At 37.6% G+C, this 15,402-nt stretch overlaps 1 protein-coding gene across 1 annotated transcript; it reads right to left on the bottom strand.

Moving 5' to 3' along the window:
• Positions 1 to 7,484: 7,484 nt before the first annotated feature.
• LOC137658277 (antifreeze protein Maxi-like) lies at positions 7,485 to 15,169 on the bottom strand. Its single transcript, XM_068392952.1, has 3 exons — positions 14,936 to 15,169; positions 12,193 to 12,278; positions 7,485 to 8,298 (listed from the first exon to the last, which is right to left on the bottom strand). Exons 1-3 carry the CDS (start codon positions 15,003 to 15,005, stop codon positions 7,579 to 7,581), a joined length of 876 nt encoding a protein of 291 aa, XP_068249053.1. The 5' UTR covers positions 15,006 to 15,169; the 3' UTR covers positions 7,485 to 7,578.
• Between the last annotated feature and the right edge of the window lie 233 nt (positions 15,170 to 15,402).

Raw genomic sequence — 15,402 nt, 5'->3', positions numbered from 1 at the left:
CAGACATCGCCGATCAACAATTTAGAGAGAATCTCCCTAAACTTCCTGACTTTCGCTTGTGCAAGGAACAAGAGACGAAGGAGAGTCTGGCGGCCTCCTTATCCCTACAAAACTGCATAGAAATATGTGCAGGCCAACGTAGTACCCCAGACATTTTCATGGTCCTGGCCAAAATGCATATGGCCACCCTAGTAAAGGACCTGCATGCTTTTATGAAGGCTAGGAGAGCGTGTAGAGAGTTCTTGTTCGCTGCTGCAACAGTGAAACATGAACCCAGGAAGCTGATATCTTCTAACAACTGGGGTAAAGACCTTTTTCCCAACGAAGTAGTCAAAAAGGTAGTCGAGAAAGCCATCACGGAGAATAGGAATCTTATCCAGAAGTGGGGCATCTCTTCAAAGAGGAAGTCTTCCTCGGATGTGGGTCCCCAACCTAAGAGGAAGATGAAGAAGTCTAGACTTTCCTCTCGGCCTGCTCAACAACATTCCACATTTACTATGACCGCGGTGCTCCAGGCAGGTGGTTGAGGAGGTAAACCCTCCGATCAATCGAAGCAAGAAGACGCTTCCAGTAGGAAGGAGGCTCCAACAATTTCAGGATCATTGGACCTTCGATCCTTGGGTCCACGGCCTAATCAAGATAGGACTAAAGTCCATCGAATTCCAGGGAAGGCCGCTGTGTGTTTTCAAGAAGGACTCAGAAAAACTCAGAGTCATTCTGGACTTGTTGCCACTCAACAAGTTCACAAAAACAGCAAGTTCAGGATATTAATCCTTCAACACATAAGGACCCTGCTACAAAAAGGGGCTCTCACAGTTTGAATAGACCCGACAGATGCCTAGTGGCACCTTCTAGTCAGTCGCCCCTCTCCTTCTACCTAGGATTCAAGTTGCAGAAGATAAAGTATGTTCTAAGAGCCATATTCTTCGGACTAAACATAGTCCCGAGTCTCTTCACGAAATTGGCAGACTCAGTCGTGCAACAACTACGCTAGAAACTGTTCAGGTAAAAGAGTGCCTGGACGACTGGCTGGTGCGGGCAGCACCCGAAGCGGCTGGTCTGCAAGCATCCATAGAAGTAACCCGGTTCCTGGAACATCTGGGATGCAAAATCAATTTCACAAAGTCTCGACTCTCTCCAGCTCAAGGGTTTCAATGGCCGAAAAACCATTGGAACCTGAGGTCACATTTTCTCTCCATTCTCTCAGGGAAGGAGATCGTAGGGTCGGTCAAGAGACTACTGTAATCCGACAGGATTTCAAGACGCTAACAGGAAAGAGTTCTGAGCTCTCTCCAGTTCACAGCAGTGACAGACCCAGTTCTAAGTGCACAGCCGAAAGATGCGTCAGAAGTCTGGAGAAGATACGCATCAAACGCTCGAAGAGATCTAAAATGACCGATATCGGCCTTACTTCGATCACTTCTCAACCCATGGTCGAAGGCCAAGAGCCTAATGAGGACCGTTCCCTTGCAACCACCTCTACCATCGATGATCATGCACAGGGATGCCTCGACGGAAGAATGGGGATTTCACTCCCATTAAAGGAAAGTCCAAGGATCTTGGTCATCTCGGTTCAAGGCCATTCTCATCAACATTCTGGAGGCCATGGCAGTCACTTTGACGTTGGGAGAACTCTCCCTTCGCAGATCAGCCCTCATCAGGCTGATCTTGGACAGCGAAGTGATAGTGAGATGTCTGAACCGACAAGGCTTGAGATCATACTATAAAGGAAAGTCCAAGGAACTTGGTCATCTCGGTTCAAGGCCCTTCTCATCAACATTCTGGAGGCCATGGCAGTCCCTTTGACGTTGGGAGAACTCTCCCTTCGCAGATCAGCTCTCATCAGGCTGATCTTGGACAGCGAAGTGATAGTGAGATGTCTGAACCGACAAGGCTCGAGATCATACTATATAATCTGTGTGATATTAGCCATCCCTTGCATAAAGAGATGGCACCTATAAGCAGTTCACTTACGAATGATCTGCAATGTGAGAGTGGAGGCTCTACTCAGGCTCAAGCTGGTAGAGTCAGAATGGTCCACAGACGCAGACTCATTCTCTTTCATCTTGGAACAAGTCCTGGAACTGCAGATCGACCTCTTCGTGACGAGTGTCATCAAGAAACTACCTCGACATGTAGCCCCATACGAGGACCCTCTAAAGGAGATAACGGATGCCATGTCCCTAGTTTGGAACGGATGGACCCGGAATTTCCTGTTCCTTCCATCCAATCTCCTACTGAATGTCCTCAACATGCTGAGATCCTTCTAAGGAACGGCAGCTCTAGTGGCTCCCAAGTGGCCCAAGAGCAATTGATTCCCCCTAGTGAGGGAATTGAGGCTGAGGCTGGCCCTTATACTGAACCCAGCACTATATCAACGGGTACAGAAGCTAACTGTCTTCGATTCATCACAGAAAACCCAAATCCTTCATTTCATGACTTTCTTGCCCTAGCGGTTAAGAAAAGATTTGGGATCTCAAAAGGCAGTATAGACTTCTTAGAAGAAGACAATATGAATCGCCTTGGAAAAAGTGGGTTGCTTTTGTTAAAGCAAAAGGACTGAAAGAAATTTCAATAAACTTCTGTCTGTCCTTCTTTATCTACCTTCATAATCAAGGTCTGGCAGCTAACACGATAACTACGTGTAAGTCAGCTTTGACTAGACCTCTTCTCTATGCCTTTCAAGTGGATCTGACGAACGAAATCTTTAACAAGATCCTGAAGGCATGCGCTAGACTTAGGCCTGCAGCTCCTCTGAAGCTCATCTCATGGTCTTTGGACAAGGTCCTACATTATGCTTCATCTGTGAACAATGAAGATTGTTCTCTCGAGGATCTAACCCAGAAGGTTATTTTCCTGTTTGCTATAGCCTCAGGGGCTAGAGTTAGGGAAATAGTAGCCCTATCAAGAAATGAGGGCCACATTCAGTTCACAGAAGTGGGAGAACTGAATCTCTTTCCTGATCCAGCTTTTCTCGCCAAGAACGAGCTACCCTCTAAAAGATGGGGTCCCTGGAGAATCTGCCCTCAGAAGGAAGATATCTCTCTATGCCCAATAGTGTCTAAAGGTCTATCTTCGTAGAACTTCAGACTTCAGGGGAGGACAGCTCTTCAAAGGAGAAACTTCAGGATCAAACTTATCCCTAAAACAACTGAGGGCGAAGCTCACCTACTTCATCTGCAGAGCGGATCCTGACAGTACACCCGCAGGTCATGATCCGAGGAAAATTGCATCATCGCTGAATTATTTTCAGTATATGGACTTTGAGCGTCTTCGCTCATATACAAGATGGATATCATCCAGAGTGTTCTACAAACACTACTCTAAGCAAGTCCATGAACTGAAGCATTATGTGGTGACATCAGGTAGTGTATTAAAACCTGTTGTCTAGTGCTGCGATGAGCAGTTGATTGACTGGGACTATCAATTAAGGTGGAAAGGTGTTGACACTTCCAGTGCAATACCTTTTAAGCGAGTGTCACCAGGGTGACACTAAGACTGTTCAAATCTCAGGTGAGGAATTATACAAATAGCACTTGTGCCGTGTGCACATAGTACAGTGTTGATAGTATACAACATTTACAGAATTTATTTTGGGAAAATTTATCAAAATTTTCAGTTTTAGAGTGGCACTCATCATTCTTTCCTTGCAGGGAGGAAAATATTTTCTGTATATGTTGCACGTATAATTCCTTTAACAAGTTACATTCGTTAACATGCTATTCCATTTAGTCATTTATTTGAAATAAATGTTTATTAGAATGTAATTGCGTACTATTTCGCCCTGCAATTAGCACATTAAATATGCCAGAGTTCTCTTACTTATTTATTTAAGTACACCTCATATCATTGTATGCTTACAAACGATAGATATAGTTGACACTTATATTGTTCCGACAATATACACAAACCGTGAAACCGTTTGTATATCTTGTGGATACTTGTTTGTTCATACAATATATGCTAACCTTGAGACCCCTTTTCTACTGTCTAGTATGACTCTTCCCTGCAGGAGGCAGGAAGCACTAACATTGTCTATGATTAGTGGTAATGACGGATAACGGTAACATCATTTGTCTCAATGGTCCAGATAACCATAGAAAATTGTCCCAAGGTTAAGGCACCTATAAAACTCCACAGATACAGTACTTTTCAGTAAGACTCTGATAAATTTCCATCAGGACGACATGGCTTGAGCCCAAAAAATGGATTTTGAGCGACGCAAAAAATCTATTTTTGGGTGAGATAGCCATGTCATCCTGAAGGACCCGCCCTCCTTTTCTATAGAAAAGGCCTTGGCAGGATCCCTTACGAAACTACTATATCTGTAGCACTATGTTCAATGCTACTAGGAATAAGCGCCATCTTGGATATGGCGCCATCTAGATACTCAATAGTAGTATGGGAGGAAGGGTAACCTTGATAACGGCTCCCCTTTCTATTTTTGCCACTCTTCCCCCTCGAGGAAAAAACGCTATTCGGGGTGAAGATTGCTATGTGTCGTATCAAGATATACGTCCCTGATATTATGCGATATCCTTAAGAGAAATTTTAAGGCTATTTGTGTCAGGAGTTAGAATTCTGGAAACCTAAAGGTAAATTCTCTGGGAATATCACTGTAGTTCGAATATCCCTTGGAAGCTACTTATAGGAACCCTCCATCAGGATGACATGGCTATCCCATCCAAAAATAGATTTTTCGCTTCGTTCAAAATCCGTTTTCTAACAGCAAATGTTGTTATTTTAGATTATCTGGCCATAACAGAAAAACATGGGCTGTTGCCATACTGCGGTGTGTAATAACTTCTGACAGCAAATGTTGTTTTTAGATGGCCTGGTCCTTCTTAACAAACATGGGCTACTGCTATACTACAGAATGTAATAACTCTTCTGACAGCTAATGTTGTTTTTTTAGATTGCTATCCCTTCCGGACAAACTTGAGCTATTGCAATACTGCAGCCTCTAATAACTCTTCTGACAGCAAATGTTGTAGTTTTACATTGCCTGGCTCTTTTACGCAAACATGGGCTATTGCAGTACTCCAGCCTGTAATAACTTTCCTGACAGGAAATGTTGTTTTAGATTGTCTGGCCCTTCCAGACAAGCATGGGCTATTGGTATATTGCAGCATGTAATAACTCTTCTTACAGCAAATTTTGTTGTTTTTAGATTGCCCTGCCATTCCGGACAAACATGGGCTATTGCCTTGCTGCAGCGTGTATCACTCTAATGACAGCAATGGTGTTGTTTTAGATTGTCTGGCCCTTCTGGGCAAACATGGGCAATTGCAAAACGACATCCTGTAATAACTCTACTGACAGCAAATGTTGTTTTACATTGCCTGGCCCTTCCATAGAAACTTGGGCTATTGCAATACAGCAGCGTGTAATAACTTTTCTGACAGAAAATATTGTTGTTTTAGATTGTCTGGCCCTTCCTGACAAACATGGGCAATTGCAAAACGGCATCCTGTAATAAATCTACTGACAGCAAATGTTGTTTTAGATTGGCTGGCCCTTCCAGATAAACATGGGCTATTTCAATACTGCAGGGTGTAATAATTCTGACTGCAAATATTGTTATTTTAGATTGGCTGGCCCTTCCAGATAAACATGGGTTATTGCAATACTGCAGCGTGTAGAAACTCATTTGACATCAAATGTTGTTGATTTAGATTGCCTATTCTGGCCAGATACGGGCTCTTACAATATTACAGACTATAATAATTTGCGTCTGACAACAAATGTTTTAGATTGCCTGGCCCTTCTGGCCAGACACAGGTTCTTGTAATACTGCAGTGCGTAATCTGACTACAAATGGAATTTAATATGATAAGATATGGATTCATGGCGTCACCTGCGAAGGGTAAGGGAGAAGTGATGATTTCTTGGTAACAGCGAGCAATGATTGGTCATCCCAAGGTCTATAGACCATAAGTTGGCCCTCTATCAATATTGGAAACCATAGATATTGAATAAAAGTAGGAGATATTAGAAAGTTTTATTTCTGTCTTAAAATTTTTCTTGAATGACATTGTACAGGATAAGAACTTTGGTTCTTTTCATCACTAAGTGATCCCATACTTTTTATATCTTGTATAAGGATAAGGCACTGAGAAAGTTGCATAACAATTTTATATATACTGAATATGTTAACAGATACATATATAATCAGGTTATAAAATGGCATTACATATCCTCCCAGAACTCTTAACAATACAATCATATGAATACAATTATCCGAAGATGAATAGCCTAACATTTTCCTGTTATAGTAATGACTAGTGATTTTCATATATTCGTATAACAATATCTTAATTGTAGAGGGATATATATATATATATGTATATATATATATATATATATATATATATATATATATATATATATATATATATATATATATATATATATATTGAGCATTAGCCCTTCTCAGTGACAAAGGTATAGGGTCATGGCAGGTTTATATATATATATATATATATATATATATATATATATATATATATATATATATATATATATATATATATATATATATATATATATATATATATGTATATATATGCATATATATATTTATATATACATGCATATATATAAATTATATGTATATATATATATATATATATATATATATATATATATATATATATATATATATATATATATATATATATATATATATATATATAGTTCAATAAAGTACCATAACTTGTTTGATAGTATTTTTCTTATGGTGAAAATATTCCGTCAACACTCCTTAGTAAAAAACATTTTGTCTAGAAACTTCTTGAGTCCTTTAAAAACACCGTGTAATTGACCATAGTCAACTGATTTTTCTTAATTGAAATATATAGCCAGATCAAAAGCAAAAATGAACCTTTGAGCTATTTGTAAGTGAATAGAAACTGAGGAAAGTGATTTGTCCTTGAAAAGATTTCAGGTTATCAAGTGGAAAGGCTTTAGCAAATTAAATCGGTTCGATTTTGTGTGTAAACGCTGCTACGTGAACAGAGATAAACTGAAATGGAAGATATATTCTAATACTCGTATTATTGTGTGCATATGTATGTCTCTCTGCATTTTAGACTTCGAGCTTACAATAATTTCATGAATACTGGTGAGCAAAATATACCCCAGCAGTGATATATTTAAGCTAGTTTTAATAGTTAATAACCAGTGGCAGAATGCTTTTGCCAGATTCGTGACTGAGGTAGCAATAATAGCTGCTTAAATCTATAATTTCTTAATACTTTTCGATATTATTACCAATGAAATCATAAAAATAAATGGGTTATATATATATATATATATATATATATATATATATATATATATATATATATATATATATATGTGTGTGTGTGTGTGTGTGTGTGTGTGTGTGTGTGTGCGTGTTTTCCTGTATCTATTTTCTGAATATAATATATATGTTGGTCATTTAATAGAATCTGCAATTGATGATTATGAAGGAAGCAGTGTGAACTCGTCAAATTTCATCGCCTCAACACAGAGGTATCTACTACAACCCTTGGTATAGTATTTAAATTTAAGGAATCCTGGGGTTTGCGATTGCTAGTGTTCAGGATGGTATGTTCTCTGAGGGACACTATTAGAATGAGCTTTATACAGAGCCTTAGTAGCCGCTGACTGGGCTTTCTGAGCAGCCCCTTGAGTCCTAGCCAGTTCGGAAACAGCAATATTTTGCTGGTGTAATATGTGCTGTGCAGCCGCTTGTGCTTGTTTAAGCATGGCACTTTGCTGGTAGTAAGACTCTGCCGCAGATGCCAGAACCTGCTGTGCTACAGCTGCTTGGGCTTCTGCAGCTGCTAGAGCCTGCTGGAGGGTTGCTAACTGCGAGAGGGCCAGCGCATGTATGGCATCAGCTGCCTGCACTGTGCGACCATTTTGAGCAGCCTGTGAAGCTTCTTTGAAGACTATGGCTTGAGCTAATTGTGCTGCTTGTGTCAGCTGAGCTGCCTGCGCATACTTTTCGGCAGCTGCTGCCTGAGCTTTCTGAGCTGCAGCGGAGGCTTTCGCTGCAACCTGTTTTGCAGCCTCTTGGGCTGCTTTGAAAGCAGCTTCGGCCTGCGAGGCAGCGGCTGCTGTAGCTTGTCCCGCAGCTTGGTTAGCGATGTCGGTAGCTGAAGGACCAGCATGTCCGCTTTGGTGGTGACCTCCAAGTAGTAAATGAAGGTTTCCGTTTGGTACTGTGCCACTGTACCCAGAATGGGATTGGAGTCGTTGAAGAATAGCTTGATGGAGTCCGCTGTTAACTGGGTAGCCTCGTTTTCCCTGTGAAGAGGTAACAAATGAATTAGTGTCATTTTGCATAGTATAATTTATGAAACATTAGGTAAATTCCTCTTTTATCTGATAATCTAAGAATCCAAATTTGAGAGAATAAAGAAAAAACACCATGGCAAATGGAAATGAAAAATATATTTGCATGTTTCAAAGTATTTTTTAATCTTTGCAATTCGAAAGGAAATCATCTGGAGATATAATATACTGTACGTGCAAATAACGACCTCTACCCGAAAAGGAATAAACTTAAACTTTTGCAATGTGAATATTAGAAGGAAATATATAACCCTTTTTATATGTATTATTCAGTGATCATCTGCCTTCATCCAGCACCTTCCAAAATTTCTTGAAACCTTCAAATTTTCCAAATAACGTTAGATCTATGGTACTAAGAAAATTAGATAAATAACAAGAGTTAGCGGGTGTAGTATTCGATCAAAGTATTTTCTTTTTTTTTCAACAGCAGAAACAAAGGACAAAGATTTGATATATCACAGAAAAATAATCCTATTTTTAAAATTCATTTTAATGCCTGCATTGTAATAGATATTTGAAAGAGTCCAATTACCATTCGATCATTCTAAAATACAACATGCCTATAAAACATGTGTTTTGTTCTGCAGCTTTCTGAATTCTCTCTATCATGTCTGGCCTTAAATAAAAGGAGATAAAGAAAGTTCATGGAAATGTATGTGATAAGAATAAATGTAACAGGAGTAACAAGGGTGAAAGTAAAAGGTCTTTTACTGAACAAAACAGAATGACTAATTAACTTTCAAGGAGTTTTGATTGTTGATCTTTTAATCGCTTTCAATATCTGTGATTTTTTTTTTTCACTTTCACGCAATTTGTGTCGGTATAGGTCATCAAGCGCCCATATTCAGTTCATGATAAAGTAGAGAAATTTTCACAATTGTATTTTGTAATGCCGAAAGAAGCGATAGACTAGCTTTTTGAAAAATGTAGGCTGTGGGATAATGTTTAGAGAATTATATCAAGATTATTATTTCATTATGATGATATTGAAAGAATCAATTTTCATAAGGATTTATAGTTTATATGAAAGATGTCAAATCGTAAGACACTCAAATACTAAATATTCGTACAAGACATTATCACTTAACTGCGACAAATTGTGTTAGGTCGATCTTGTAACATTTTATTTGATTTTGAGATTATATTTATGAACTTGGGCAAGAGGGCTTGGCGCCTGGGGCTTAAGAGTCTATTCGGCTAGGTGCAGAAAGGATGCTCAAGAAAAGAGGCTGAAAGGATGCTGCCAAAACCATAAAGTAGTGCTTACCTTACAATACTAAAGACACAAACTGAGGGGTTTTGAGCTTCTTTTCCATGATCTTTCTTTTAATTCAGTTGGTTCAAAGGTTTTAGATAATAAGACTTGAGAAATCTCTCTCTCTCTCTCTCTCTCTCTCTCTCTCTCTCTCTCTCTCTCTCTCTCTCTCTCTCTCTCTCATACAAGTAATAAATTAAAGTTTTTGTTGTTTGCAGATGATACGGCAATATATGTACAGGGTCACAACATTAAAAGTATTACAGTAATTCTAAATAAGTACTAATAAATATATCAAATTGTATTGGAGCCAAGAAATTAACACTGCATATTTCAAAGACATTCTATATGCTATCTAGTTCCATACATTCAATTCAAAATAATATTGGTGTACTATTAAATTATAAATCATTGAGTCGAGTCAACCACAAGAAATTCCTAGGTGTAATAATTGACGAAAAACTAACTTGGAAAGCGCACTTACAGCTAGCTTGTATTAAAATATCTCAAGTTACAGGTGTAATATATAGAATTAGAAATAATGTAACTAAAGATTCCCTAAAACTAATATAGTACTCTACCGTATATCCAGTTTTACTATATTGTTCAGCAGTTTGGGGAGGAGCATTCAAAACACTTAAAGTATAGACCAATTGTTTGTTGCCCCCCAAAAAGTTATTAGGGTAATGTCATACAAATCAAAATATGAGCATACCAACCCTCTCTTTCGTGACTACAAGCTGCTTAAATTACCAGATCTCATATCACTACAGACTTGTTTGTTTGTGTTCAAAGCATTGCATGCGTATCCCATCAGCATATTCCATCCGCTGTCGCATATTAACACAAGACGACCTCAAGACCTAAGAGTAACGTACTGTTTCACTGTCCAGGCTCAGCGTAGTGTGAGTGTGCGGGATATTAAATCGCTCACTACTATTGATATGTTTAAAGGCAAAATTAAATCATTGTTATTGCAAATTTGTGATCCATAGTCATACATGTCAATATTACTATTACTATTAATATTTTTTTCTATTATTATTTATGATACTACATAATTATTGTATATGTGTATGTATACGTACTTACATGTGCACATGTATGAGTGTGTGTATTTATATGAACGTTTATATTTGTATTTCTTTGTGTATTTGTATGTGTATGCTGTGCTGTATGTGTGTATGTGTACATATTGTATGTAGGTATATGTTTATGTACAGTATATACATATGTAGGTCTGTATGTACATGTATTTGTATTTGTAATTGTCTTCACCTGGGCCATAACACTTGCATGTCCTTATTTTTTATGTTAACTAAATCTGGTCCATATAAAAGCTTCATGCTTAATGAACTTGGGCTGTACTACTAATATTTATAACACATTTTTATTGTAACAATGGCCAATATCAATATCAATATATATATATATATATATATATATATATATATATATATATATATATATATATATATATATGTATGTATGTATATATGAATGATTGAATGTGGATTGTGTGAATGAAAATAACAATGTGCTTCCCTTTAAGCCATCGTACGGAACTTTATTCCTTATTTGCAATAGACAGGAAGCAGAACGCACTAAAATGGTACATTCTTGTTAAAGAAATGTCACATTGATCCAAACACACGCGACTCCAGATACCTGATGTAAAGTTAGACAGTTCCAGATACTTCTTTTAATTTTACCACTCCTCCTGGGCACTTGATGCTGTTTAGGCTATCACTGCTACTAGTTGTAGAGTATAAAATTAACCACGGATCTTCGATATTTGTTTCGTACTTTTCCGCCTGCTCTTTAACTCGAAGGTTAATCTAGGTTTTGTGACAGCCTGTTGGAAATGTCCCTGACTAGCAATCTGTTGGAGGGGGATAGAGACTCATTCAAGCTCCATAGTTTCTAGTAGTATCTGCAACCTCACCATCCTTGTGAGCTAGGGATGGGGTGTTTTGGGGAGCCTATAGTTATTCTTGCTAAGTCATCAGCAGCCAATGCATGGTCATCCCTGGTCCTATGTTGGTGGAAAGGGTGCTTAGGCACTGATCATATGTATATTTGGTTAGTCTCTAGGACATTGTCCTGTCCTTTGTTTCTGCCGAGCTACTGTTAATTCTTTATCATAGCCAACTGGAAACTTCCCTGACAAGCAATCCGCGAGTCGAGACTTCGGGCCGATAGTTTCCAATAGTGTCTGCTTCCTCAAAGTCCGTGTAAGCTAGGGATGGAGGGGGTGTTGTTTGGGTGAATCTATAAGCCATCATCAGCTATTGTCTAGCTCCCCATGGTTCTATCATAGGAGGAGGAGGGGCTCAGGTATTGATCATATGTATATATTGTCATTCTAAAGAATATTTTCTTGTACATTGCCTCTGCCATTTATGAGAGACCTATTGCTACTATGTAGTTGCGACCTACTGCTACTAGTTAAGTGGAGTAAAAATATTTATTTCTCCACCACTTCTTTCTACTTGTTTTGCAAATTTATCTCATTGCATATATTTAATTGTGGATAGAAAAATACACAAAGTTACTCATAAAGCAAAAGGAATTAATTTTACAGTACTTACCCTTATTTGATCGATAGATAGCGAGGTCTCTAATACTTTTTCCACCGGATTCTTGTCTTCTGCCTTCGATGCACCTGACGTCAACCCTAGATAGGAAATATTAGGAAGAAGAAATAAACAACAATTTTTGCAAACAAATATTTTAATAGGTACTGAACTCACAAAGTGTAAGTTAATCTATACAGTGAAATAATTTAAATGTGTTTATTTGATACATGTCTGGCAATGCAGTTTGTTTTCTTAGTGGCAAAGACAGTGTATTGAGAAGAGCAGGAGTAACGTTCCCTTCAATGACTAACCATAAGATTTTAATATTGATAAACCGAAGTAGTCCTCTTGTAGCCTATATTGTTGACTGTGAAATAGATTTGATGATCAGTCTAGTAAAATAGGCGATGCCGTAACTCTAACGAAACTTAGATCTTTGTTTACCACCAGCCAACCATTGAGATGCTACCGCTAGAGAGTTATTAGGTCCTTAACTAACCAGACAGTACTGCATTGAATCCTTCTCTCTGGTTACGACTCATTTTCCTTTTGCCTACACATACAACGAATAGTATGGCCTATTCTCTACACATTCTCCTCTGTCCTCATACACCTGACAGCACTGAAATTGCTAAACAATTCTTCTCCGCCCAAGAGGTTAACTGCTTCACTGTAATTGTTCTTTGGCTACTTTTTCTTGGTAAAGGTAGAAGAGACTCTAGCTATGGTAAGCAGCTCTTCTAGGAGAAGGACATTCCAAAATCAAACCATCGTTCTCGGGTCTTGGTTAGTGTCATATCTTCTGTGCCATATCTTCCACCGTCTTGGGGTAGGGCTCTCTTGCTTGAGGGTACACTCGGGCACAGTATTGTATTTTATTTCTATTCCTCTTGTTTTAAGTTTTTACAATTTATATATGAAAGATTTATTCTAGTATTATTACTGTTCTTAGAATATTTCCTCTTCTCACCGGGTTATTTTTCCCTGTTGGAGCTCTTGGGCTTATAGCATCCTTCTTTTCCAACTAGGGTTGTAGCTCAGCAAATAATAATAATAATAATAATAATAATAATAATAATAATAATAATAATAAATGTTCCTTTTGTATTCCCTCTACCAGTGTACACTCGTTCCGAAAAATATTGGTGCATACTTCCGGTTAAACCTTTTGAGACCAGTGACAACGGTAAGTATTAGGAAAGGAGATAGGTTTCTGCCAAATAATGGGTAAACTTTAATTCTGCTGTGTTACCAGCTTTTATATATAGCGATATACTGTATTCCATACGTTTCGCATGACTGTATAAAAGCATCAATATATCGATCCTCTTCGTCTTGTCTTCGTAATGTAAATAGTATTAACGTTTAACTTACCATTATTACCAACGCTCAGGAAATAATTCGAAACTGTTAATCCTAAAGTGCACCAATAGTTTTTGCAGCGAGTGTATGCAATTGTTTTGAATTTTTGTCCACACCAAATGAAGGTTTCAAATCCAAGTTCTCTTATTCGAGGTATTGAGGAGAAAAATGTTATCTAATTCGTCTGGAAAGCTTGGTATTGTTTACAAAGGTTCTTATTGATTCCTGAGTTGATTGCTCTGTCTTTTTTAGAATATAATTCTAGAATTTGTCAGTCAACAGCCTCATGAAGTAGGTTGCGTTTTCTTAATAGAAGTACATGGAAGTTGTAGTTTCGTATTTCCTCTGAACTTGTTTAGTCCACCATCGAAAAATATCTTATTTATCAATCATACAAAGGCTTTATTTAAATCAAGAATTTCCAAGGATATCTTTTCCTGCTTGCACCTTTGGAAGTATTATTTTGGGGTGGCATGATGTCACATTGCCATGCGAGGATCTAATATTACTTTAGAATAAGGTTGCTTTGACTTATTATTGTTGTTATTGTTTACCATAAACACATAACATAAAAACAGCAGTAATTATATGCTATAAAAAATATTTATTTATTCATTAGTTTAAGCATCTGACAAAAGCAGGGAATAGTTGAAGTTGCTATATATATATATATATATATATATATACACTAAAACAACTTATTGTTCTTTCTATCAATTTATTGCTATTTTTACCTTTCGTATTTACGGTAAACAACGAGAATAATAATGATTATTAGAAACAAATCCTAGACCCTTGTATTCAAGAACACGAAATGTATATAGATATTGATCTGGACTTTGTGTTGTCAACGCCAATGTTCAGGTTACTCTAACTATGAAAATTAAACAATCAATATTTACCAATTTAACCAATAAGGAAAACTATAAATTAAGGGTTACATACACGCATATCTGTTAAGATATCCTTGTAACCTACAATTTATGATATATGCATATGGCTGCTCCTGATTCAGTTTGCAATAATAGAATAAATATTCATATCAATGCACACGCAAAAACAAACACTTTCAGAAATACATATGCACAAGCGCACAAACACACACATACACACACACATACATACATACATACATATATATATATATATATATATATATATATATATATATATATATATATATATATATATATATATATACTGTCCAAGGGATCACGTATGTAAATGGCTCTCACTATTGCATACGAAAGTCCAAGAAGTCTCGTTCATTTGGGTCTCACGGTGAATGTAAAGTACAAAGATGCTATAACCCTTTAGTAGGCTAGCATTTAACACGTCTTTCACGGAGAACTACAATAATCTGGTGAAAAACAGTAAAACGAAGAATTAATACCTAAGACAAGTAAAACCACAGCCACAGACCACTGCCACATCCTGCTATCACAAACGACTCTACAACCCATCGTTTCTTTTCTTTCCTCGGGAGATGAGCCAAGATGTAATCGGATGCGAGAAGATATCCAACTATATGTAGGGGCACGGAGCTTCACGAAGCTTCTCCAGCTTTCAATGAAGAATCCTGATTGTCAGAGGAGCCGTTATATACAGAATTTCTACTCTAGAAGAGGCGTCCTTCCTTGCTTCCACCCTTCACTCGCTAAGGTCGTCGACTGAATGAGGTGGCGACCTCTTTAGCTCGGTTCAATTCATGCGATTCAGGCACGAGTGCAGAAAATGGTATTCATAAGGCTATAGCTTTTGATGGGGAAGATGCTACGTTAATTAGGAAAGTTAATTGGCTTTTGTTAGAGTTTATAGAGCGGGAATATTGAAAGGTGTTTATGAATGAAAATAAAAATA

This window comes from Palaemon carinicauda, chromosome 19 (assembly GCF_036898095.1).
Source record: "Palaemon carinicauda isolate YSFRI2023 chromosome 19, ASM3689809v2, whole genome shotgun sequence".
In the NCBI taxonomy this organism is placed as follows: Eukaryota; Metazoa; Arthropoda; class Malacostraca; order Decapoda; family Palaemonidae; genus Palaemon; species Palaemon carinicauda.
The sequence above is the reverse complement of the archived record's forward strand: the minus strand, read 5'-3'. Positions and strand labels throughout refer to the sequence as shown.